Source organism: Martes martes, assembly GCF_963455335.1.
Source record: "Martes martes genome assembly, chromosome: 10".
NCBI classification, from domain to species: Eukaryota; Metazoa; Chordata; class Mammalia; order Carnivora; family Mustelidae; genus Martes; species Martes martes.
In genome coordinates this window covers 30,920,469-30,947,066 of record NC_137898.1, presented here as the reverse complement: position 1 = coordinate 30,947,066, position 26,598 = coordinate 30,920,469, and the positions used below count along the sequence as shown (strand labels likewise).

The 26,598-nt window shown below is 34.9% G+C and overlaps 2 protein-coding genes across 2 annotated transcripts in view; one reads left to right on the top strand and one right to left on the bottom strand.

Moving 5' to 3' along the window:
* Positions 1–26,598, bottom strand: part of CCDC73 (coiled-coil domain containing 73) — a 107,727-nt gene that overhangs the window by 37,427 nt on the left and 43,702 nt on the right. The window contains exons 6-8 of the mRNA XM_080814982.1: positions 26,448–26,486; positions 20,815–20,950; positions 20,496–20,575 (exon numbers count right to left, since the gene is read on the bottom strand). Of these exons, the coding sequence (XP_080671108.1) occupies positions 20,496–20,575; positions 20,815–20,950; positions 26,448–26,486 (255 nt within the window). The remainder of the gene's footprint in view (positions 1–20,495; positions 20,576–20,814; positions 20,951–26,447; positions 26,487–26,598) is intronic.
* LOC308351707 (large ribosomal subunit protein eL15-like) lies at positions 10,897–11,511 on the top strand (the record flags this gene model as incomplete). Its single annotated transcript, XM_080817599.1, has 1 exon — positions 10,897–11,511. One exon carries the CDS (start codon positions 10,897–10,899, stop codon positions 11,509–11,511), a length of 615 nt encoding a protein of 204 aa, XP_080673725.1.

The window sequence follows — 26,598 nt, the reverse complement described above, 5'->3', positions numbered from 1 at the left end:
AACCACTTTTTATTGGCCAGAACCAGATCACAGGCTCATTCCTGAACCAAACACTGGCATGAAAAATGGAGATTGTATTAACTGCCTTAGAGACAGAATGATCATATAAAGTAGACTGAATATTGGCAGAATTATCACAATGTCTACTGCAAGAAAAGTTTCAGCTAACATTGTAAAATACACAGGTTGTTTAGAATATTACTGGTTATAAATATTATACAGTATAATAGAAGATAAATGGAGAATATTTTAGTATATGTGCTGCCAAAGCGAGCACATATGGAGAATATTTTTTACAAGATGATTGACATTGGGTAATTCACCTCCCTTCCTTTTTTTTTTTAAGATTTTATTAGTTAATTAATTAATTAATTAATTTGAGATCAAGCTAGTGAGGAGGGGCAGACAGAGAGGGGAAAAGAAGCTAAAGCAGACTCTGCACTGAGTGCAGAGCCCAACCCAGGGCTCGATCCTACGACTAAGAGATCAGACCTGAGCTGAAACCAAGAGTCACTTAACCAACTGAGCCACCCAGGCACCCCTCACCTACTCTCTTTAGGTTTCAGTTCCCTTTACAAAAACAGGAGAGGTTGGATCCACTTAGTGGTTTTTAAATTGTGCTCTGAGAAGTCCTAGACGGTCTGTGGACACCATTAATAGCTGCTAATAGAGGAGAAAGAGCACTTAAGTATAGTTCCAGTGTTCCTCCAAGCTTCCTTTTAAGCAAAAGCAGCTCTACCTTATTTGTTTTAATATGGAGATTCTACATCTTGAACTGAGGGTTCTGCAGCTCAAAGACAAAAACAAGATTAGATGATCCCTATGATTTTAAGAAATTTAAAGATGATCTGAAGAAGATAGTTTGGAGAGAACCAGATGTTGTAGAAATAGAAAATAGTTCAAGCATGAAAGGAGAAAGAGCAATTGATGAGTCAGAAGGAGTTTCAGACTTTCCTATCTGATAAAGGAATTTAAAGGCAAATGAATCTGTGTTTCAATTGTCTTAAAAGACTATACATATAAACTACCTATACAGTCTGTGGTGCAGAAAAACTGAATCTAACAAAGCTGCCTTAATCCTAATCTTAACCTAATTTTACTTGCAAGGAACAATAATCCCATAAATTTCTATGGCATGTTTGACTTTCTGAAGTGTTTTCCAAGCATTTATTGTCTTATGTTTATTACACATATATAAAACAAGAAAGGTAGGGGTCATTCTACTCATATTAAAAACAAGAAAACAAAAGGGGGAAAGGAGAAAAGCAATGCCCGTACAGGTCTGGGTCAAGCACCTCTTTGAGATGACAACAGTTGGAAGGTTTAGTTTGAAAGAAAAAGGTAAAGTGATGAATTAAGACTAACAGAATAAATGAGAAATATTATTCAGGGAATTATACGTAGGCAGAAGAGACTAAAGGACAGCGTACTGTAGTGGGGACTGAAGGACTAGAGGCAGAGAGAACAGATTTGAGAGCACCGTGGTACAGACAGAAAAGGATGTTCTGGCTGGAGAAAGAGGAAATGAGAGACCCCAAAGGAAGTAGTGTTTAATGATAAAGTTTCAAGGCAGGGACACACTAGTCTATAGATCTTGAGAGTCAAAACATAGAAGGAGCTGTTGTTTCAGGAGTATGAATAGTAAACAATTTCCCTTTTTGATAAATATATGGTTTCTAATGGGGAATAAGAGAAGAAATGTATGTGGACAAATTGTTTATGCTGCTATCACTATTAGGAAGGTTAAAATTGTGGGTTCTGGAGTCAAAATTTGTCTAGGTTCCAGTCCTGGCTTTATTTTCCTTGTTATGTAACTTTAGGTAACTTATTTAACTTCCTTCTGTCTCAAGTTCCTCATTTGTAAATTAGAAATTTAATTTTTTAAAAACTAACAAATCTTGTGCTGTGTAATACTCCATGCAACAAGTATTTGTTGAGTATCTACTACATGTCAGGCACTATTACCTTTATTATCACTAAGTGAATCCAAGAATGGAATTCTAGAATTATTTTTTTCCACTTTCAAAATAAAGTCTTATTAATGGTATAATTAAATATTATTTTATTTATTTAAAGAATTAAGATTCACTTTTTCATATCTAAAAATAAGAATTTTCCTGTAGACCATGAGCTCCTCAAGGAAAGGTACCATGTTTTATACTCATCCTATAGCAGCCTAATACATTCAATGAATTTAAAAGGAACTAAACATTATAATGACTATAAGAAGAAAACTGATAAACATGATTATGAAAAAAAAGTGACTTTACCTAATATCAGATTTGATGAACACAAATGTTGATTTATTCAGGATAAAAAAAAGGCAATAAAAATATTTGGTAAGAGCAGTTGATGTGAACCAGACAGAGATTATTAATGACACAAGAGTTCACAGTCAATTTGTAAGACTAAATAGAAAGTGGTAGGTTTAAGTATAGTGCTGAGGGTTTAATCACTGATTGAACAAGCTGGCTTCACTCCATTCAATGTAACAACCACAGCCCTACAGATCACCATGTATATAGACAGATGCTCATGGTTTAAATGTGAACAGACCAGTACAATAATGGAAAAATAAAGCTAGTAGATGGTGAGTCACTAGCATTATATTAACTTTAAAAGAACAGCATATTTTTTGGCTACAACCATGACTGTTGTAATCGACAGCCCTAAATTTGTGAATTTAAGATAGATTAATTCTAGGGGCGCCTGCGTGGTTCAGTGGGTTAAGCCTCTGCCCTCGGCTCGGGTCGTGATCTCACGGTCCTGGGATCGAGCCCCGCATAGGGCTCTCTGCTCAGCAGGGAGCCTGCTTCCCCCTCTCTCTCTCTGCCTCTCTGCCTACTTGTGATCTCTGTCTGTCAAATAAATAAATAAATAAATCTTTAAAACTGGTTAATTCTTCATTATAAGTACAGATCCAAGAATATGCTAGAAAACAACAATTACAGAAATAAGACAGTATAATAAAACATTACACTAGACTAGAGGGTCTTTGACTTAACAAACTTATTGAACAAAAGAACATACTGACCTTGTTATTTTCACCCTGGATAAACATTTGAAAACATGAGATGGTAGTCAAATTGACTATGGACTCTGAAGGATATTAAAAAAAAAACAACTGGTAATTTCAGCAATTAATTTAACTTCTTAAAAATTTAAGAGGTTAATTCAAAGGAAAAATGTCTGTCAGAGGACTTCAAAGTTTTAATCTCAACTCAGATTTATGGGATGTTTGGCTAATTTTTATATTGTTACCCAGTATTTAGTCATATATCATCCAAGTATTAAAAACGATCTTTTGTGCTCGATTGACTCTACTTTTTTAAAAAGCCACCAATAATACTGGACTTAAAATAATGTACATCTTTCTTTACACAATGGTATTTCAAAAAACTTGCTTTCAAGTTGCTTTTTTTGTGTACTAAATTGGTAGTTTTAAAATTTGTAACTTTGAACTTTCATTTTTTTATATTGGGTTTTCCTAAAGCAAGATACACCTGTAAGAAATAAATAAACATTCAAACAACTTAGAAATTATTAGATGCCTTTTATACTAGTTTTACACTAGTAATCTATTCTAGATTCAATCCTAAAATGCAAAGTTCTACAGATAAAAGTACAATTAAACAGAAGTATATGTTGCTAAAACATATTTCTGTCAAGTGGTTTTTAATTCTCTGAATTAATAAAAAAGGATTCATTTTTCCTTTTTTTTTTTTTTAGATTTTATTTATTTATTTGACAGAGAGACACAGCAAGAGAGGGAACACAAGCAGGGGGAGTGGGAGAGGGAGAAGCAGGCTTCCCGCTGAGGAGGGATCCCAATGATCATGACCTGAGCCAAAGGCAGATGCTTAATGGCTGAGCCACCCAGGCGTCCTGAGGATTCATTTTTCTAAAAGTTTTTTTTTCTGTCAAGGTTACAAAGTTCAACAAACTTCTGTGGCTTTCTACACTTTCAACAACTGAAAACACGGAGCTTTGTAATCAGCTAGGTTTTCTAGGAGATACTCTAAAAGGCATCAATTTCTATTACAAAAATTGTTATGAAACAACAAGGAAGTGGGAAAGGGGAGGGTAAGAGTGAAAACTCAGTATATGGCTGACAAAAGTAAAAACTAATCATTTCTTATGTCTTTCTTTTTCTCTTATATATTAATTACTTATTCTTAAGAGCATAATAAATTAAAATCAGAGACCTCCATGAAATGATTATCCACTGAAAATATGCTTTTGATTTTATAGCCCTTATAGCTTTTAAATATCCTGAACTTTTAGTACATCGTCTGTTTTCTAACCATTTTATTCAAAGCTGTTAGTGCAGCAAGTAAACAGCACATGCTTTGATCTCATTAAATTACAACTTATAGTTCCTAGAGTCATAAATATTGTGCTCTTTTTTCCTTTACCCCTCCTTTTCTGGTACAGGGTAGTCTGTTAAATATCACTATCTCCTTGAGTGTTCTGACGTTTACTCAGACAAATAGCAGAGGTTATGAATGCTCACAGATAGTATCAGGAATTCTTCATGATTGCCATAATGGTGAACCCAACATTCAGAACTGTAATATCTAGTTTAATCTAACAACTAAGTTTGGTCTGTTTAACTTTGCACACACACACAAAAAATCCATCTTATCACAAACCAATAGCTTAACTGTTCTGAACAAAATCATAAAACAGAATAAGAGAAAAATAAAAATTATCTTTGGGAAAATTAAGGATTAAAAGTTTTAAATGAGTGATATAATCAATGTTACTAGAATTAACTAGCTTCTAAAAAAGACAATAAAGAATGAAGAAGTTTTCTTAGAGCTGAAAATTAAGACTACATACAAAATACAATATATTTATACCTAGAATGTCTGAAATATTAAAAATAGCTGTTAAAATGTATTTTAAAATTTTTACTCTTTTAGCTACTCAGACTTGGAAATTTCGAAGTAATAAAATTCTCTCACTTTACCCTTTTATACACTCTCTCTTCTAAGAACTGTTTGGTAACACAGTCACTAACTGTAATGCTCTCGAGAGAGACAGGCCACCACTGCATAATGTATCAGTACATTTAGTTAGCCCTGGCAGGGAAAGGGGTAAGTGTGCTTCTGGGCAACACTATTTTACTTGTGCAAAGAAAAAGACATTCTTTTTACTCTAAACTACTAATGGTGACTCTCCATGGATTTACATGAGCCTCGTCTCCATCTACAGGTCAGTCTTAAACTAACATTAAAAATATGGTATTATAATGAAACCTTTGTCTTTTTTTAATGAAAAAAAAAACCACATAACTTAGTACAGAAACTTAGAAGGCATAATCCTTTTATAAAATGCAAAAACAAACTGAATAAAAGCATGTGAAAATTTTAATATAACCACTAAATTAATATGATTAATCCATTAAGTCATGGATTAAAAAAATTTCAAAAAAATTTACTAAAAAATAAATGAATCAAAGAGACATCACTGAAAATGTGCTTAGTCACAACTCTTCAGTCTCAGTATTTAGTTATTTGTATTTGCATTTGAAGTTTAGATTGATAAAAATGAATGGTCTTTTTAACAGTCTTCTGATTTAAAACTACAGGCAAATTTTTAAATTACAGGTTTTCTTTTTATATTAAAAAAAGCCATCTTTAATATTCCAGGATGTGACTGAAAATACATGTTTTCTACATAAAAAATGTCTAGTTTGCTAGACAAAATTAAGACTTTCAAGGGATAGGAACATATGCTTATTACCCCCTTCTGTTTTATACTGAGCTACTCCTATGCTCTTCCTTTCTGATCATCCAAAAAACCAACTTATTTGTAGTTATAAGACCAAAGAACTAGATAGAATAGTGTTACAAATATTAATGGCCTTTGGACTCTGGCTTAGCATTTAGAAGACACTTCAATCTTTATCCTAAGTAATCCTGCTTTCCTTGAAACAATGCTAAAACAGAAAGTAGTAAAATTTCCCAATTTCTTGAATTATACATAAAAGTATGTTATTTGTATCACAGCACAAAACACTTCGTTCAAAACTTAAATCTGTTACTCTAGATTGTTAATAAAATTTTAATTTCATAAAATTATAGTTATATATAAAAATAGGGGGATTTATTTCCAGTCTAACAAGTAAGGAGATTAAACTTTGTCCTGACAGCATGTTATCCTGACAAGTAAAAGCTGAACAACCTGAAAATCAACAACTCCTCTTAGATCTGTCAGAGCAATGAGGTCATAAGGCAAATAGCTACCTCAACAATTGGAGAGACAGACTAGCAAATTACCAGAGCAAAAATCCACAAACAGAAACCTCTGCAGGAAATAGTGCCAGTGTAGGAAAGCCTGAACTGTGACTGACTAACTGCCAGAGGCTCAGTATAGACAACTCTGACAGTTTAAAAAAACAAAAAACAAAAACAGAGGACTGAGTCACAGGGGGAAGCCCCTCCCTGACACATACACACAGTTTTGTGAATTTCACTTCCAAGACCTCTCACAGTATCAGAAAAAAATTCCCTCCTACTTCCAGGGGAAAGAGAGGAAAAGCAACCATTTTGAAATATGTCAGGGCATTCTGTTCTTCTTAACAAGGACTGATCTCAGAAGAAATTACTGGACCTGACCCTAAACTACTCCAGGAAAGGGTAATATCCAGATCTAGCCCCCTCCAACTATGCTGTACTACCCAAGAGAGAGAAAAAAACTGAGAAATACTGTGAATTTTACAGTCCAGTGACACAGGCTCACCAAAAGAATTGAGACCTAATCATAGGACACTTCACAACCACCACCCCCCCCCCAACAACCTGAACCTTACCATTACATTACTAAAGGCTATTTATTGCAAATCCTTTCACATGTATATCATGTCCATCTTTCAACAAAAAAATTACAAGGCATACTAAAAGTCAAGAAACACAGTTTGAAGAGACTGAACAAGCATCAGAACCCATGTCAGATATGGCAGAAATATTAGAATTATCAAATGTGGCATTAAAAAAACTAATATGCTAAATGCTTTAATGGAAAAAGTAGACAAAACATAGGAGAACAAATGGATAATGTAAGTAGAGAGATGGAAATTCTTTTTTTTTTTTTAAGATTTTATTCATTTATTTGACAGACAGAGATCACAAGTAGGCAGAGAGGCAGGCAGAGAGAGAGAGGGGGAAGCAGACTCCCTGCTGAGCAGAGAGCCCGATGCGGGGCTCGATCCCAGGACCCTGAGATCATGACCTGAGCCGAAGGCAGAGGCTTAACCAACTGAGCCACCCAGGTGCCCCGAGAGATGGAAATTCTAAAAAGAAAAGCAAAAAGAAATGCTTTAGCTCAAAAACACTGCAATGGAAATGAAGTATGCCTCTGATGGACTCAATAGTAATATGGACAAGATCGAAGAATATCAATGAACTGAATATGATGCCAAAATTCAAAAACTCAAAACAGAGAAAGAAAACTAAGGAAAGCAAAAGAGAATATCCACCAACTGTGGGACAGCTACACAAAATGTAACATATGCATAATGGAAATACCAGAAGGAAAAGGAAGAGAACAAGGAAAAGAAGCAATATTTGAAGCAGTAATGACTGAGAATTTCACTAAAGTAATGTCAGACACCAAACCACAGATCCAGGAAGCTCAGAGAACACCAAGAAGGATAAGTCACCAAAAAATTTATACCTTGGCATATCATATTCAAAATTCAGAAAATCAATACTTAAAAAAAAATACTGAAGAAGCCAGAGGAGAAAAAAACCACCTTACCTACAGAAGAACAAAGGATTACAATCTGACTTCTCACACACCATACAAGCAACAAGAGTTATGTAAAATATTTAAAGTGTTGAGAGAAAAAACCACTAACCTAGAATTCTGTACCCTCTGAAATTATCCTTCAAAAGTGAAGGAGAGGGGCGCCTGGGTGACTCAGTGGGTTAAAGCCTCTGCCTTTGGCTCGGGTCATGGTCCTGGGGTCCTGGGATCGAGACCTGCATCGGGCTCTCTGCTCAGTGGGAAGCCTGCTTCCCCCTCTCTCTGCCTGCCTCTCTGCCTACTTGTGATCTCTGTCAAATAAATAAATAAAATCTTAAAAAAAAAAAAAGTGAAGGAGCGGGATGCCTGGATGGCTCAGTCAATTAAGCGTCTGCTTTTGGCTCAGGTCATGATCCCAAGGCCTGGGATTGAGTCCCACATCAGGCTCCTTGCTCAGCGGGAAGGCTGCTTCTCCTTCTGCCTGCCACTCTCCCAGCTGTGCGTACTCTCTCTCTCTCTGACAAATAAAAAAATAAATAAAATCTTTTTTTTAAATCCTTTTTTAAAAGGTGAAGGAGAAATAAAGACTTTTTAAGACAAATATTGAGCAAATTTGTTGCCCGTGGGCCTGCCTTATAAGAAATGTTAAAAAAAAAAAAAAGTTTTTCAGAGAAAAGGAAAACAATATAGGTCAGAAACTCTGATGTACCTAATAAAAGGAAGAGAATCAGAGAAGGAATAAATGATAGTAAATATTTCTTATTCTAAATTGATAAAATAACCATTTGTTTAAAATAACAACAGCAACAATGTTTTTGATTACGTATTTTTAGGTATTGGTAAAGTGAATGACAGTGATGATATAAGTGACAGGAGAGAAGAATCAGGACTGTTTTGTTGTTATAAGGTACATGCACTACCCATGAAGTGGTATGTTATTTGAAAGCAAACTTGGTTTACTGCAGATCCACTGTGAATTCCAGGACTAGCACTAAAAAAGTTGTTTAAAAAATACGTTTGAAATGCTAAGAAAGGAGAGAAAATGGAATCATAAAATGTACAATTAAGACCACAAATAGCAAAAAAAGAGTGGAAGACAAAAAAGAGGTACAAAGACAATAAAAAGAAAACAACAAAAAATTATGGTACATATTAATCCCAATTATATCAATAATCACCTCAAACATCAGGAGTCTAAAATACAACCACCAAAAGGTAGATTATCAGAGTGGATCCAAAAACAAGACCCAATTATATGTTGTCTACAAGAAACTCACTTTAAATATAAAAACACATATTGATTAAAAGTAAAGGGATGGAGGGGCGCCTGGGTGGCTCAGTGGGTTAAAGCCTCTGCCTTCGGCTCAGCTCATGATCTCAGGGTCCTGGGATGGAGCCCCGCATCAGGCTCTCTGCTCAGCGGGGAGCCTGCTTCCTCCTCTCTCTCTCTCTCTGCCTACTTGTGATCTCTGTCTGTCAAATAAATAAATAAAATCTTTAAAAAAAAAAAAAGTAAAGGGATGGAAAAGGATATACTGTTCTAACACTAATCAAAATAAAGTAGGAATCACTATATTTATTTTAACCAGAGTAGATTTCAGAGAAAGAAAAGCTACTGAGGACAAAGAGGGCCATACATAATGATAAAGAAGTGAATACTCCAAGAAGACATAACAATGTCTTAATGTGTATATGCCTAAAGAGTACCAAAATAGAAGAGGCAAAAACTAACAACTGCAAAAAGAAATAGAGAATCTACTATTATATTTGGAGACTTTAATATCCCTCCATCAGAAATGGACAGATCCAGCAGGCAGAAAACCAGAAGGATCAAAGCTGAACTTCGTATCATCAACCAAATTGATATAACTGAAGTGTATAGACTACTTCATCCAAAAACAGATTAGAAATTCTTCTCAAGCTCACATGGAACATTCACCAAGATAGACCACATTCTGGACCATAAAACACAACTTAACAAACTTAAAAGTATAAAAATGACACAATTTCTGTTCTCAGACCACAATAAAATTAAAATAGAAATCAATAGAAGGTAGCCTGAAGAAACAAAAATACTCCAAGATTAAACAGCACACTTCTAAATAACACATGGGTCAAAGAAGAAATCTCAGGAGAAATTTTTAAATATTTTGAGCTAAATGAAAATACAACTTTTCAAAATCTGTGGGATGCAGTGAAAGCCATGTTTACAGGGGAATGTATAACACTGAATGCAGATATTAGAAAAGAAAAATGATCAGAATATAGAAACAACCCAAGTGTCATATGACAGCTGAATGGACAAGGACAATATAGTATATATACACAATAGAATACCAGTCAGGTCTCAATGGAGAAAAACTGAGAGCTCTTCCGCTAAGGTCAGGAACACGGCAGGGATGTCCATTATCACCATTGCTATTCAACATAGTACTAGAAGTCCTAGCCTCAGCAATCAGACAACAAAAAGAAATTAAAGGCATCTGAATCAGCAAAGAAGAAGTCAAACTATCACTTTTTGCAGATGATATGATACTATATGTGCAAAACCCAAAAGACTCCACTCCAAATCTGCTAGAACTTGTACAGGAATTCAGTAAAGTGTCAGGATATAAAATCAATGCACAGAAATCAGTTGCATTTCTTTACACCAACAACAGGACAGAAAGAGAAATTAAGGAGTCAATCCCATTTACAATTGCACCCAAAACCATAAGACACCTAGGAATAAACCTAACCAAAGAGGCAAAGAATCTATACTCAGAAAACTATAGAGTACTCATGAAAGAAATTGAGGAAGACACAAAGAAATGGAAAAATGTTCCATGCTCATGGACTGGAAGAACAAATATTGTGAAAATGTCTATGCTACCTAAAGCAATCTACACATTTAATGCAATCCCTATCAAAATCCCATCCATTTTTTTCAAAGAAATGGAACAAATAATCCTAAAATTTGTATGGAACCAGAAAAGACATTGAATAGCCAGAGGAATATTGAAAAACAACAACAACAACAACAACAAAGTTGGTGGCATCACAATTCCAGACTACAATCTCTGTTACAAAGCTGTCATCATCAAGACAGTATGAGGCTCTTTCCTTTCCATCGGGCAGCAGCCATCAGCTCAAAGGTAGACCAAGATGGGCGCTTACAAGTACATCCAGGAGCTATGGAGGAAGAAGCAGTCCGATGTAATGTGCTTTCTTCTCAGGGTGCGCTGCTGGCAGTACCGCCAGCTCTCTGCGCTCCACAGGGCCCCCCACCCAACCCGGCCCGATAAAGTGCGCAGGCTTGGGTACAAGGCCAAGCAAGGTTATGTCATATATCGGATTCGTGTGCGTCGTGGTGGCCGCAAACGCCCAGTTCCTAAGGGCGTTACCTACGGCAAGCCTGTCCATCATGGCGTTAATCAGCTAAAGTTTGCACGAAGCCTTCAGTCTGTTGCAGAGGAGCGAGCTGGACGTCACTGTGGGGCTCTAAGAGTCTTGAATTCTTATTGGGTTGGTGAAGATTCCACATACAAATTCTTTGAGGTTATCCTCATTGATCCATTCCGCAAAGCTATCAGAAGAAATCCTGACACCCAGTGGATCACCAAACCAGTCCACAAGCACAGGGAGATGCGAGGGCTGACATCTGCAGGCCGAAAGAGCGGTGGCCTAGGAAAGGGTCACAAGTTCCACCACACTATTGGTGGTTCTCACCGTGCAGCATGGAGAAGACGCAATACTCTCCAGCTCCACCGTTACCGCTAATCAAAGTAATGTTTGTAAAATTCTTACCTAATAAACAATTTAGGACAGTCGTGTCTGCTTAAAAGTGTTCTTTGATTTGTCTGTTAAATTTAGTTGTCTGCAGATTGTTCCATGAATGCATTGTCAAATTACGAAAGTTAAAGTGCAATAATGTTTGAAGACTATAAGTGATGGTGTATCTTGTTTCTAATAAGATAAACACTTTTGTCTTTGCTTTATATTATTAGGGAGTTTTATGTCAGTGTTTAAAATACTGTTTGGTATAATAGGTATAAAATTCTGTAAAAGTGGAATGCATAAGCTAGCCATGTAGATTTGTCGGTGCATGTAACGAAACCTACAGCTTCATTGGGGTGATGTATTGCTCTGGTTTACTCTCAAATGGCTGTTATTAGGGGTTTGGAAAGAAGCTTTTTAAACTGGATCTTGCTTGGAAATGTGAAGACTATCCTAATCTTTAATCATGATCATATGTAAACAGCATTAACTAGGAACTACATTTTTTATATTGAATCCAATATTCCATATATGTAACTTGCTTTGGAAAGGATACTTAAAAAGAATCTCACCAATTTTTTAAGAGAATTGAATAAACCTACCTGTTACAGGAGGGTTCTCTTAAAAATGAAAATACATCCTGCTTAACCAAAGCAAAATTGCCTTGGTCTCCACAGGACTGTTGAAGTTAACATAAAATGTGGAGGCTCCTGGTTGTATCCCACGACTCCATAGGATCTGTAGAATCCTGAATTTCCTGCAAAGCGGTTAGTTAATGGTCTCTATGAAAACTGATGGAAATTGAACATTATGTAAATGAGAAGACTAAGATATGTAAGCTAGTAATTAGTGCTAGAATTGGGAAACTGGTGGCTCTCAGATAACCTTTCAAGTGTGAGGATAAAAATACAAGTTGGCTTTGATTAGAATCTTAAATACTTTACCCATGGTCTTTGTGACCATTATGAATCCACTAGCCACCTCAGGAGAAAAAATGGGGTTGGCTTTAAAAGTACATCATTGCTCATTCCAAGCCCTAAGTCATCTTGGGTCAACCCACTTAAACATTCCCATAGGCTATTGAGAAAAGTCATGTAGTTGGTGTCAGTACAAGCCTATAGTTTCCAATCTAATCCTTACATGTGTTACCCCAGTCATTTTTCTCATTCTTAACTCAAACCCCTTAAAATCTGCCAGTCCATCAATTGTGCCCACCTTGATGTTAAGTATACCACTATTCTGTGTCCATTTTGTCTTCCAGTAGATGAGGTTTTGTTTTCCAGGGTGAATTTGGGTGTGTAGGAACTACAGGCGAGGAATTGCCCCAATTTTAAGTTCGCTAACTTAATCCATAGTTTGATTTCAAAATCTAATTGCTGGTTTCCTTGAACCAGTTTCTATATATATACTTTTTAGGGGTCTTAGGCTCAGTTAAATGATTTCCAGAAAAAGGCTCAAAACCTCTTGAGACCTAAATTCTTTTTCACTCAAAAAGAGATCCTAAACCATATATATATTTTGTGTGTAGAGGTTGTTCAACTAAAGGAATAAATGTTTATTAAACTAAAAAAAAAAAAAAGGACAGTATGATACTGGCACAAAAACAGACACATAGATCAATGGAACAGAATAGAGAGCTCAGAAATAGACCCTCAACTCTATGGTCAACTAATCTTCAACAAAGCAGGAAAGAATGTCCAATGGAAAAAAGACAGTCTCTTCAACAAATGGTGTTGGGAAAATTGGACAGCCACGTGCAGAAGAATAAAACTGGGCCATTTCTTTACACCACACATGAAAATAGACTCAAAATTGATGAAGGACCTCAATGTGAGAAAGAAATCCATCAAAATCCTTGAGGAGAACACAGGCAGCAACCTCTTTGACCTCAGCCGCAGCAAATTCTTCCTAGGAACATCGCCAAAGGCAAGGGAAGCAAGGGCAAAAATGAACTATTGGGACTTCATCAAGATCAAAAGCTTTTGCACAGCAAAGGAAACAGTTAACAAAACCAAAAGACAACTGACAGAATGGGAGAAGTAATTTGCAAATGACCTATCAGATAAAGGGCTAGTATCCAAAATCTATAAAGAACTTATCAAACTCAACACCCAAAGAACAAAGAATCCAATCAAGAAATGGGCAGAGGACATAAACAGACATTTCTGCAAAGAAGACATCCAGATGGCCAAAGACACATGAAAAAGTTCTCCACATCACTTGGCATCATGGAAATACAAATCAAAACCACAATGAGATACCACCTCACACCAGTCAGAATGGCTAAAATTGACAAGTTAGGAAATGACAGATGTTGGCAAGGACGTGTAGAAAGGGGAGCCCTCCTACACTGTTGGTGGGAATGCAAGCTGGTGCAACCACTCTGGAAAACAGCATAGAAGTTCCTCAAAAAGTTGAAAATAGAACTACCCTACGACCCAGCAATCACACTACTGAGTATTTACCCTAAAGATACAAATGTAGTGATCCGAAGGGGTATGTGCACCCAAATGTTTATAGCAGCAATGTCCACGATAGTCGAACTATGGAAAGAACCTAGATGTCCATTAACAGATGAATGGATAAAGAAGATGTGGTATATATATACAATGGAATACTATGCAGCCATCAAAAGAAATGAAATCTTGCCATTTGCGATGATGTGGATGGAACTAGAGGGTATTATGCTGAGCAAAGTAAGTCCATCAGAGAAAGACAATTATCATATGATCTCCCTGATATGAGGAAGTTGAGAGGCAACGTGGGGGGTTTGGGGATAGGAAAAGAATAAATGAAACAAGATGGGATCGGGAGGGAAACAAACCATAAGAGACTCTTAATCTCAAAAAACAAACTGAGGGTTTCCAGGAGGGGGGTTGGGGGGCAGGGAGAGGGTGGTGGGGTTATGGACAATGGGGAAGGTATGTGCTATGCTGAGTGCTGTGAAGTGTGTAAACCTGGCAATTCACATACCTGTACCCCTGGGGCTAATAATACATTACATGTTAATAAAAAAATAAATAATTATATTTTAAAAAAAGAATATCAGTCAGGCATAAAAGAGGAAAAGATCTTGCCATGTGCAAAAACACAATGGATCTAGAGGATTACACTAAGAGAAATAAGTCAGAGAAAGGCAAATACCATAAGATTTCACTTATATGTGGAAATCTAAAACACAAAACAACAACAAAAAAACAAAAATAAGAAACAGACCCATAAATGCAGAGAACTATGAGTCACCAGAGGGGCAGGGTAGTATGGGCAAAACAGGTGAAGGGGAGTAGGAGATACAGGCTTCCAGTTATGAACAAATAAGTCACAAGATACAGCATAGGGAATATAGTCAGTGGTATCATTGTAGCATTGTATGGTGACAGATAGTAGCTATATTTGTAGTGAGTGTAGCATAATGTATAGACTTACTGAATCACTATGTTGTATACCCGAAACTAATGTAACATTATGTGTCAACTACACATCAATTAAAAAATTAAAAAGAAAAAATCTAAAATCAAATATCTAAACTTCAGATTTAGGAAACTATAAAAAGAAGACCAAAGTAAATTCAAAATAAGCAGAAGAAATCATTAAAAATTAGAGCAGAAATCAATAAAAACAAAAGCAATAAATCAATAGAGAAAATCAAAGAGACCAAAAGCTGATTCTTTGAAACAATCAATAAAAGTGGTAAGTCTCGGGCGCCTGGGTGGCTCAGTGGGTTAAAGCCTCTGCCTTCGGCTCAGGTCATGATCCTGGGGTCCTGGGATCGAGCCCCGCATCGGGCTCTCTGCTTGGCAGTGAGCCTGCTTCCCCCCACCCTCTCTCTCTGCCTACCTCTCTGCCTACTTGTGATCTCTCTCTGTCAAATAAATAAATAAATCTTTAAAAAAAAAAAGTGGTAAGTCTCTACCCAGGCTAAGGGAAAAAGAAAAAGAAAAAGAAGGGACACAAATTACTAATATCAGAAATGAAAAAGCAGATATAACCATAGATCCTATGGACATTAAATAGAAAATTTTTTAAATGTTATGAAAAATTCTATGCCCACAAGTTTGATAGCCTAGATAAAATGGACCAATTCCTTGACATAATATGCCAAAATGCACACAAGAAGAAACAGACAATCTAAATAGACCTATATCCATTAAAGAAATTGAATCAATAACTAATAACCTAACAACAGAAAGCACCATACCCAAATGGGTTCACCGGTGAATTCTATGAAATATTAAAAGAAGAAATGATACAAATTCTGTATAATCTCTTTCAGAAGATGGATGCAGATGGAATACTTTGAGTTCATTCTATAAGGCTAGCATTATCCTAATAACAAAACAAGACAAAAACTTTACAAGAAAACTACAGACCAGTATTTCTCATGAGTGTAGATACAAAAATCTTTAACAAAATAAGAGCAAATTGAATCTAACAATGTATAAAAATAATTATACACCATGATCCAGTGGGATTTATCCCACTTATGCAAAGCCGGTTCAACATTCAAAAATAAATTAATGTAATTCATTATACCAATAGGCAAAAGAAAAAAATCACACGATCTTATCAAAAGATGCAGAAAAAGCATTTGACAAAATTCAACACCTATTTATGATAAAAATTCTTAGCAACTAGAAAAAGAGGGGAATTTCCTCAACTTGAAAAAGAACATCTAAAAAGAAAACCTACAGCTAACATCAAACTTAACAGTGAAAAACTTAACACTTTTCCACTAAAATTAAGAACAAGCCAAGGATGTTCCCTCTCACCAAACTTTTTAACACCACACTGGAAGGCTCAGCTAATGCAACAAGGCAAGACCAAAAAAAAAAAAAAAAAAAAAAAAAAAAAAGACATACAGATTTGGCAAGGAAGAAATAAAACTGTCTTTGTTAACAGATGACATGATTGACTATGCAGAAAATCTAAAAAAAAAATCAACAAAGACCTCCTGGAACTAATAAAGGAGGTTGTAGAATATAACATTAATACACAAGTCAATCCCTTTCTATACTGGAAAAAACCTAGAGTTCTTCCCCTTGTATAAGGAAAAATCCAGTTCTTCCTCCTGTGTTTTTTTTCCTGTGTGTCTCCTTTACACAAAACACTTCTGACACTTAGGGTCACCAAATGTGTGGAGGTTTTCACCCACCAAGCAATTCTTTGCAACATCAGCTGTGTCCCCACAATTTAACACACTTCTGACACTATCTTTCTTGAAGGCAGGGTCAAATCCCAAGGGTTAAGGGCTCAGTCCCATAAGACTGCTTCCATCCCACTTCAGATGCCAATTGCAAGTCCAGGTGTTTCTGACTGATCAGCTATAAATAGATGTTCCCATGATCCCCCCTCTTAGGTTCCATTAATTCACTAGAATAGCTCACAGAACTCTGGGAAACACTTAAGTTTACCAGTTTTTTAACAGATATGATAAAGGATACAGATCAACAGCCAGAGGAAGATATACAAAGGGCAATATCCGGGAGGGTCCTGAGCACAGGGAATTCTGTCCTAGTGGAGATGAGGTGTATCACCCTCCCTCTGAAATGATACTACTGGGATTTTATGGAGACTTCCTCGGGTAGGCATGATCAATTCTTAACTCCACTTCCAGCCCCTTTCCGCTTTATGGACTAGAGGGAAGTAGGGGAGAAGCAGGGCTAAAATGTTAAGCTTCTAATCATGACTTGCTCTTTCTGGTGACAAACCCCCAACCAGGAGCTATCCAGGATCCCACCCAGAGTCACATTATTAAAACAAAAGATGCTCCTAGTGCTCTTACCACTTAGGAATTTATAAGGATTTTAGGAGCCCAGTGTCACGGTCAGGGTGAAAGACCAGATATTAGAACAAGAGATAGTCTTAGTTCTTTTATCACTTGGGAAATTACAAGTGATAGAAAATGGGGGCAGATATTTTCTATGATCTCATGCTCTTAATTTTTGTTATAATTTTTAAGCAAAAATTAAATGCTTAGGTAAAAAAAATCTAACAAACTATATAAGACCTATATGAGAAGAATTATAAAACTCTAATGAAAGATATTTAAGAACTAAACAAATGGAGAGATATTCAATATTCATGAATTAGAAGAGCCGATATTTTCAAGATGTCAGTTTTTCCCAACTCGGTCTACAGATTCATTACAATCCCAATCAAAATCTCTGCAAGTTATTTTGTGGGTATCAGCAAACTAATTCTATGGAATGGCAAAAGGCCCAGAATACCCAACATAATACTGAAGGAGAAAACAAAGTTGGAGGACTGACACTACCCAACTTTAGCACTTGCTATAAAAATAGAGTAATCAAATCAATGTGGTACTGGCAAAAGAATGAACAATTAGATCAACAGAACAGAAATGACAGCCAGGAAAGAGACCCTCATAAATACAGTCAACTGATAGTTGACAAACTATCAGCAAAACTAATCTTTTCAACAAATGGTCATAGGACAATTGGACATTCACATGCAAAAAAAAAAAAAAAAAGTATGGGAGGGGATCTAGACTGAGATCTTAGACTCATCATAAAAATTAACTCAAATGGATCACAGACCTAAATGTAAAATATAAAATAATAAAACTCCTAGAAGATAATACAGGAGAAAATCTAGCTGACTCTGTGTAAGGCAATGACTTTTTAAGTATAATGCCAAAGTTACAATCCACACACAAAAAAATCTGATAAGCTGCACTTCATTAAAATTAAAAACTTCTGCTCTGCAAAAGAAAATATCTAGAGAATGAGAAGTCAGATCACAGACTGGGAGAAAATATTTTTAAAAGCTCTATCTGATAAAGGACTGTTATTCAAATTACACACAGAATTCTTAAAAGTCAACAACAAGAAAACAAACAACCCAATTAAAAAATGGATAAAAGATCTGAACAGACACCTCACCAAAGAAGATATACAGAGCGCAATAAACATATGAAAGGATGTTCAACATCATACGTCATTAAGAAATTACAAATCAAAACTGTTAACAGAGAGATACCATACACACTACTGCGAATGTGTGAAATCCAAAACACTGACAACCCCAAATGCTGGTGAGGATATCGAGCAACAAGAACTCTCATTCATAGCTGGTAGGAATACAAAATGATATAGTCACTTTGGAAGACAGTTTAGCAGTTTCTACAAAACGAAACATACTCTTACCATATAATCCAAACAATCATGCTCCTTGGTATTTATTCAAAAAAGTTGAAAACTTATGTGCACACAAAAACTTGCATATAGCTTTATTCACGACTGCCAAAACTTGCAAGCAACCAAAATGTCCTTCAGTAGACTGGATAGTTTGTGGTATATGCAGGCAATGGAATATCACTCAGTACTTAAAAAAAAAAAAAAAAAAAAAAAAAAGCAAGCTACCAAGCCATGAAAAGACATTAGACAAAACTTAATGCATATTACTGAAAAAAGCCAATTTGAAAAGGCTATATTCTATATGATTCCAACTCTGTAGCCTTTTGGAAAAGTCTCCAAAACTGTGGAAATAGTAGAAGAGTAGTGGTTTCCAAGGGTTGGGGAAAGGGACAGATGAAAAGGCAGAGCACAGAAGATTTTCAGAGCAATAGAACTATTTTGTATGATACTATAATGGTGGATACATGTAACTAAACATTTGCCCAAACTCAGATAAAGTACATACCCAAGAGTGAATCCTAATGTAAACAATGGAATTTGAATGATACTGATGAGTCAGGGTAGGTTCATCAATGGTAACAAATGCATCACTCTGGTATAGGATGTTGATAAAATGGGAGAGACTTCTTCCTCTCCTACCACTCTCAACTTGTATCAGTGAAGATATTTTTAGTTGCAAATTATGGAAAATTAAACTGGCCCAAACCAAACTAATATAAATAATAATGGGGATTTACTGACTCACATAACTGAAAAGTGTAGAGGTGGGGGAATGGTAGGGTTGGAGGATGCAGGGATTCAAAAATGTCATCAAAGAACAGGCTTCTTTACTTCACACCAATCTGGCATCCACATTGTCAGGTTCCTGCTGTTTGGTTTCTCATGTAGAGAAACGACTGACAACCAGAGGTGGGATTATATTCTTCCTGGTTTATAACCACTAAGGCCATTAGTCTACTTCTGAGCCAATGACTGACATGAGGAATAAAATGTTTATGGCCTTCTGCCAATTTAGATCTCAATGTCCAATGTACTCCTTCACTCATGATGCTCCAGTCATACCAGACTTTCTCCAGTCCCTCACATATACCAAACTCTTCCCTATACTTAATCTTAGCCAAAAGTCTGAGAAGTGACTACTAAAATTCTTTCTTGCCTCAAGACTTTTGTACATGCTCTTCTCCTTGCCAGAGTATTACCTACTCTGTGTGATACCCTTTCTGGGTTCCAGTAACTTACCTTCTTCTTGTTTTTTGGGTCCAGTATGGGGACATCTCTATTGCCTGAAACATTATTCTCTTCCCTCCCCATCCCTTTAACAGTAATAATCCAATGTAATAAATTCACCTATTATGATGTTATCACATCCTTTACTTTTTCTTCATACGATTTTAACAGTTTTAAATTATTTGGTCTGTGGCATTATGTATTTTGTGCCTAACTCCTCCATTGGACTATAAACTTCAAAAAAGCAGGAAAATGTTTTATTTTCTTCAGACCTCTATCCTTTGTGCCACGAAGTACCTGGCATATACAGTCCATTCAAGTACTGAATGAATGAATAAATGGTGTTGAGACTGACATACAATAAAGATTAGCCATTCATGTCACCATAAGGCATACCACTGGTGACAAAGAATATTTTGAATGAGTTAGGACAAATTCATTCATTGCATTTATTGGAATCATAACTCACAGTTTATGAATCTGTATTTAAAACATTTTATTTTTCTTTATACCAAAAAATATACCCAACTTTTTCCAATACTATTTCATAAAACTTATTAGAGTATAATTTTACCTAATACTATAAAACTGTATCAACCATACCTTCTTCAAACTGCTTATTTCAGATTCTTGTTTTTTATTTAAAGCTGAAAGTCTTTTGTTTAGCTGTATTGCTTCCTGTACTGCAACATGAAAAACATTTAGAAAAGTATTATATTCAACATCCACTTTAAGGAAAGTGTCACCAAGATGGACAGGGAAAATAACCTTAGTGCACTGTATATAATTATTATTGAATTTAACTAATATTAAAATGTCACTTAGTATTACCAGTAGCAGGTAAGTTCAATTTATTTATTATAAATAAACCCATTTAATTATTCCCTTTTAACTATACAAGTTTAAATAAGATATTACCTACCATTTTGTTCTAACTTTTCATGATTCTCTTTCACCAATGCAAATTGACCTGTTATGGTGCCATAATATTTCTCAATTTCATTCAGTTGCTTCTGATGATCTTCTTTAGCCAGAAGATGTAACTGGACTTTTTGTTCCTATTTTGAAGTTACTTAAAATGTTATAAATATATAACACATACAAAACATATACACACACATATATTTAAACATACATGAAAATTGTTTTTAATAACTTTTGTTACAAAATAGGCAATGAAAAAGTGCTGAGTACACCATAGGGAGGAAACTGTTAAGGAGATATTTCTAAACCTATGTAAAACTAAAAGCCTTTTTTGTATTATAACAAAGTAGTCATTTAAATTTATACTGCTCTTGTTTATAATTTCTTTTTCAAAAACCAACTAGTTTCAGGGATGCTGGGTGGCTCAGTCAGTTAAGCATACGCCTTTGGCTCAGGTCAGGATGAGTCTGCATGGCGGGGGGAGCCCACTTCTCCCTCTGCCTGCCTCTCCCCCTGCTTGTACACTGTCTCTCTCTCTGGCAAGTAAATAAATAAAATCTTTTTAAAAAATCAACTAGTTTCATTTATAGAAGAGTTAATTAGGCGTTAACTCTTCTTTAAATGTTTCATAGAATTTGCCTGTGCAGCCAGTTGGTGCTGGACTTGAGTTTTTGGGGAGTTTTTTGATTACTTATTCAATTTCTTTGCTGGTCATCAGTCTATTCAAATTTTCTACTTCTCCCTGCTTTAGTTTTAGTAGTTTATATGTTTCTAGGAATTTATCCATGTCTTCTAGTTTGTACAATTTGTTGACATACAGTTTTTCATAATATTCTAATTTTATTACTGTGGTATTGGTTTTATTTCTCTTCTGTCAATTGTGATTTTATTTGAGTCCTTTTGTCTTTTTTTTCTTGATAAGTCTAGCTAGAGGTATATCAACTTTATTGATTTTTTTCACAGAACCAGCTCCTGGTTTCATTGACCTGTCCTATCATGTGTTTTTTTAGATTCTAGATCATTTATTTCTACTCTCATCTTTATTTTTTTCCTTCACTCTGCTGGTTTTAGGTTTTGTTGTTGTTCCTTTTCTAGCTCCTTTAGGTTTAAGGGTAGGTTGTTTGAGATTTTTCTTAGTAGTCCTACATTGCTAAATACTTCCCTGTTAGAACTGCTTTTGCTGCACCCAAAGCTTTTAGACTGTTGTGTTTTCCTTTTCATTTGTCCCCACGTACTTTATTTCTTCTTTTATCTCTTGGTTGACCCATTCATTATTTAGTACCATGGTATTTAACATCCATATATTTGTGGTCTCCAGATTTTTTCTTGTGGTTGACTTCTAGTTTCATAGCATTGTGGTCAAGGAATTTTTCAATTTTTCAGCTTAGATCAATTTTTAATGTGGCCTTTATAAAATATTGTCCACTACACATTAATATAAGCTTCCTTAACCTTTCAGTTAAAAAATGGTAAATATAATAGGTTGTCAATGCCTGTAAAGATGAATAATCCTGATAACTAAAACTGCAGCAAAGATTAAAATGATTTAATTGGTTTTCTCTACATACACAGAGCTCTATACAAATTAAAATAATTTGTGATATACTCTATTCCAACATCCTTTGCTTAAAGCGAAAGTTAATTCAATTAAATTGAAGTTATTTGTTTATATGACATAATTCTGATTTTCAAATACATAAACCTAGTCAATGGCCATGATATTATACAGACTTTCAAATCACATAGGCACCCATAGCTCATTAGCCCATACAGGCTTATATGGGACTGTTTGTATATGAATCTACTTGGCTGCTCTGATTTAGCTCTGATAAAGAGATGAAGAGGCTAGTTGTCAAGTTTGCTGCTAATTGCATGTCAGCAAATAGCTTAAATTCTTTGGGAAGCAACAAGAAAAACAGATTGGTATCACTTGTCTGAGAAACCCAAGAACATTTTAAATAATAATATAAATAACTTTATGGCACTGTTATTAAAACTTTAACATTACATATTATATCATAGTAAAGATAATTTTATTAAATGACTAAAAAAGGGGCGCCTGGGTGGCTCAGTGGGTTAAAGCCTCTGCCTTCGGCTCAGGTCATGATCTCAGGGTCCTGGGATCGAGCCCCAAATCGGGCTCTCTGCTCCGCGGGGAGCCTGCTTCCTCCTCTCTCTCTGCCTGCCTCTCTGTCTACTTGTGACCTCTGTCTGTCAAATAAGTAAAAAAAAAAAAAAAAAAAAAGACTAAAAAATAGCTAAGTACATACTGTTTTTATTCTTTTTACCTCTATGAATTGGTTCAAGCTATTTTCTTTTTTTTTTTTTTTAAGATTTTATTTATTTATTTGACAGAGAGAGAGATCGCAAGCAGGCAGAGAGAGAAGCAGGTTCCCTGCCAAGCAGAGAGCACGATGTGGGGCTCAATCTCAGGACCCTGAGATCATGACCTGAGCTGAAGGCAGAGGCTTGACCCACTGAGCCACCCAGGTGCCCCGCTATTTTCTTCTTTTACACAATTTTACTACTACATGCAAAGACTCTGTCCACAGATAATATCAGGATTCATTGCTTTCCAAATGCAAACTTAAATTTTAACAAACATGGGCACCTGGGTGGCTTAGTGGGTTAAAGCCTCTGCCCTGGGCTCAGGTCATGATCCCAGGGTCCAGGGATCAAGCCTACTTGTGATCGCTGTCTGTCAAATAAATAAATAAAATCTTTAAAAAAATTTTTTTTAACAATCTGTGAAAAACAAGGTTAGAGGAAAAGACAGTATCTGCATAATTAAGATTAAAGTCTACATGTATATCTGTCTGCATATGTGTGGTCTAAAAGATTATTTTAAAGCTTCAAGACATTTAAAATAGGAATAACTTAAAAATAGTATTTACACACAACTTTTTACAACTACATTTACTAATAAAAGGCACAGCTGCTCATTTCCCCCTTATTTCCTTATGGATACCAATTTGAAAACCTTTGGGAATAAAATGAATTTCCCTTAAAATAATTCACTAAAGTAAATTTTAATGAAAAAGATAAAAACTCAAAAAGAAACTTCAAACATTCTTCAAATCTATTTTGCAACTTACCTTTAAATTTCTTCAATGTGACCCCAAAATAAATCAATGGGGTTATAACACTCACTTTTTAAGAAACCTATGGCATCTTCCTTAAGGTATTTTCACCTTTTTTAGTCACAAAGATAAGGTATATAATACTTAAACTAACTTAAAGTTACACCAGTATTCTGTGTGTACAGATACAAATTATATTTAATAATTATGAAGACTGTTCTCATACATGTCTTTATTTTAAAAAAATTCAATGAAAGGAAAAAATGTGGTAATTTTAAATCATATGAAACCTTCAGTATTCAAACTTTAACTTAATAAAGAAAAATCTCTCTTTTAAGTCTTTTCTTTAGAGGAAAGTGATATATAAAAAAATAAAATATAACTAAGAGATGGTTGGATATGTTTTTACTTCATTTAGTCAGTCTTATCAGCTACTCATTACAAAACATAGTCACCTAGTATGGTAACGATAAGAACACAACAGGAAAGATTTTCATCAATCACCAAATCATAATTAATAGTTAATTATTTGATTTTGTTCAAAAGAAAGTTAGAGTACTCTTAGAGATAGGTGAATCCTTTAATTTGTACTGTGTTAATTTATCTAGAGACATATTACCAACTCTACACAAAAATCAGCTTACTGAATTCCCAAAAGAAAGAAATTTACTAGTAATTAAGGGTTCACCTATAGGAGATCAAGAACTTCTTTACAATTTTCTTAATACTGTTTTGAAAAATTGGGGGGGGGGCGCTTAACTTTATCAGTTGCTTCCCAAAATCCTGCCTTGACGTAAGCGACCATTTTTTTTCCTATCTTGCCTATAGAGTTAAGTTACATAAAAGAAAAATGATTTGAATAAAATAACATTAACTAAATTACTGAATACAGTACTTTGAATAAAGGTCATCTGAATGATATAAGAATAATGTAAAAAGAATAATGTAAGAATGTTTAGAAAAAAGATTACTTTTAAATCTTAATTATCTAAAATACATTTAATATTCTGTCAGAATGGGCATAAAATCTTAACTGTACATATCAATATATAAAATTATTTAATGCAAAATTTAATGCTCTGAATTGTTAGAAAAAAACATTGTCACTATAACCCAAATATCATTTTAGAAGGTTCTTAAGAGGTGGTCATTCACATTAACAAAATACTCAGAAGTGACTAAAAACTTTTTCCATTTTTTCTAAGACTTTAAGCATCTGTTTCATGAAATTTTAAAGTAGAATAAAATAAAGCACATTTTATGTTGCCTTTGATCTTTAACTTGTAGCCTTATCTCCCAGGTCAGAGGGCACATTATTCAATTTCACTATATTTTGTGTAAAACCACTGTAGCGTTGAAGATGACTTTCAGTACAAATGTCATGGTACTTAAAGCTAAACCAGAATCTAGTTTTTCAGCTTCTTAATTAAAATCATAGTTTAAAATAGTCTGACAATATTATCTTTATTCTTTCCAGTTGAATAGTGACAGACTTTTCACATCTTTTATTCAATCAAGCTTAGCGATCTTTTTAAGGCCCTTTTATTTTCTAAAACATCAAAAACAATTTCACGAAGCAAAACAGTTGCTTTATTTTTCTGTATTTAATAAGAAGTGATCTCTCATTTCTTACTTCCCATACCTACAATATATAAACTTCACTCAAAAATTACTTTTACTTCTCTTACAGTCTGCTCCAAAGAAGGAAGATTCAAATAGTCTAAGTCCACCCAAAAAGCCCTCAGAAGATTTAAGTGGATATGGGAGAATTTTGCTCAATCAAAAATACAGGGAAATAAATCCTTCTGAATCAAAAAGGGATAGGAAGAGAGAAGATCAAAATAAATATTCCATAAAATATTATGCTGTAAAAATTTAAATATTAAATTTTAATATACCATAGAAGAAGAAGGTGCAACAAACACTTGTTGAATGATAAAGAATGAGTACCCTATCCCAAGTGTCATATTCAAATGTCACTTCATTTTATTTTCATTTTTTAGGCAATCACTAATAACTGCATGCTTGCATAAATACCTAGAAAAGATAATAAAATAATAGGTTTTGTTGTTATTTCCTTGTTCTTTGATATTAAAATAAGATATCAATAATCTGGGAACTAGGTTAAATTTATTTTATAATATGTAAAAACTATGTAATCTAGAAATAAATTTGTGAAGTAAATTCATTTAAGTTATATTTAACATTGTAACATTGTAATTCAGTCCTTTAAAGGGAATATTAATATCCAGCTTCAATTGTTTTTAAAGATTTTATTTATTTATTTGACAGACAGAGATGACAAGCAGAGGCAGGCAGAGAGAGAGGGGGGAAGCAGGCTCCCTGCTGAGCAGAGAGCCCAATGTGGGGCTTGATCCCAGAACCCTGAGATCATGACCAGAGCCGAAAGCAGAGGCTTAACCCACTGAGCCACCCAGGCGCCCCTCAACTTTTTAAAATATAAATGCCACATTTATATTGACAAAGATACTACACACATTACATTATGTGCTAATCTGGGGAGTGAGTGTGTATTTTGTGATCGCCTTACCATTTCACTTACTTTCTTCTGTAAAGAATATTTAGAAACCTTGAAAAAAAAAAAAACAGAGAAAATTCATTATAATTCTGCACTTATCTGTTAGAAATTCCTCCTGATGTTAAAATTGTATGCTATACAATGTGGCATTTATTTCCTAAGC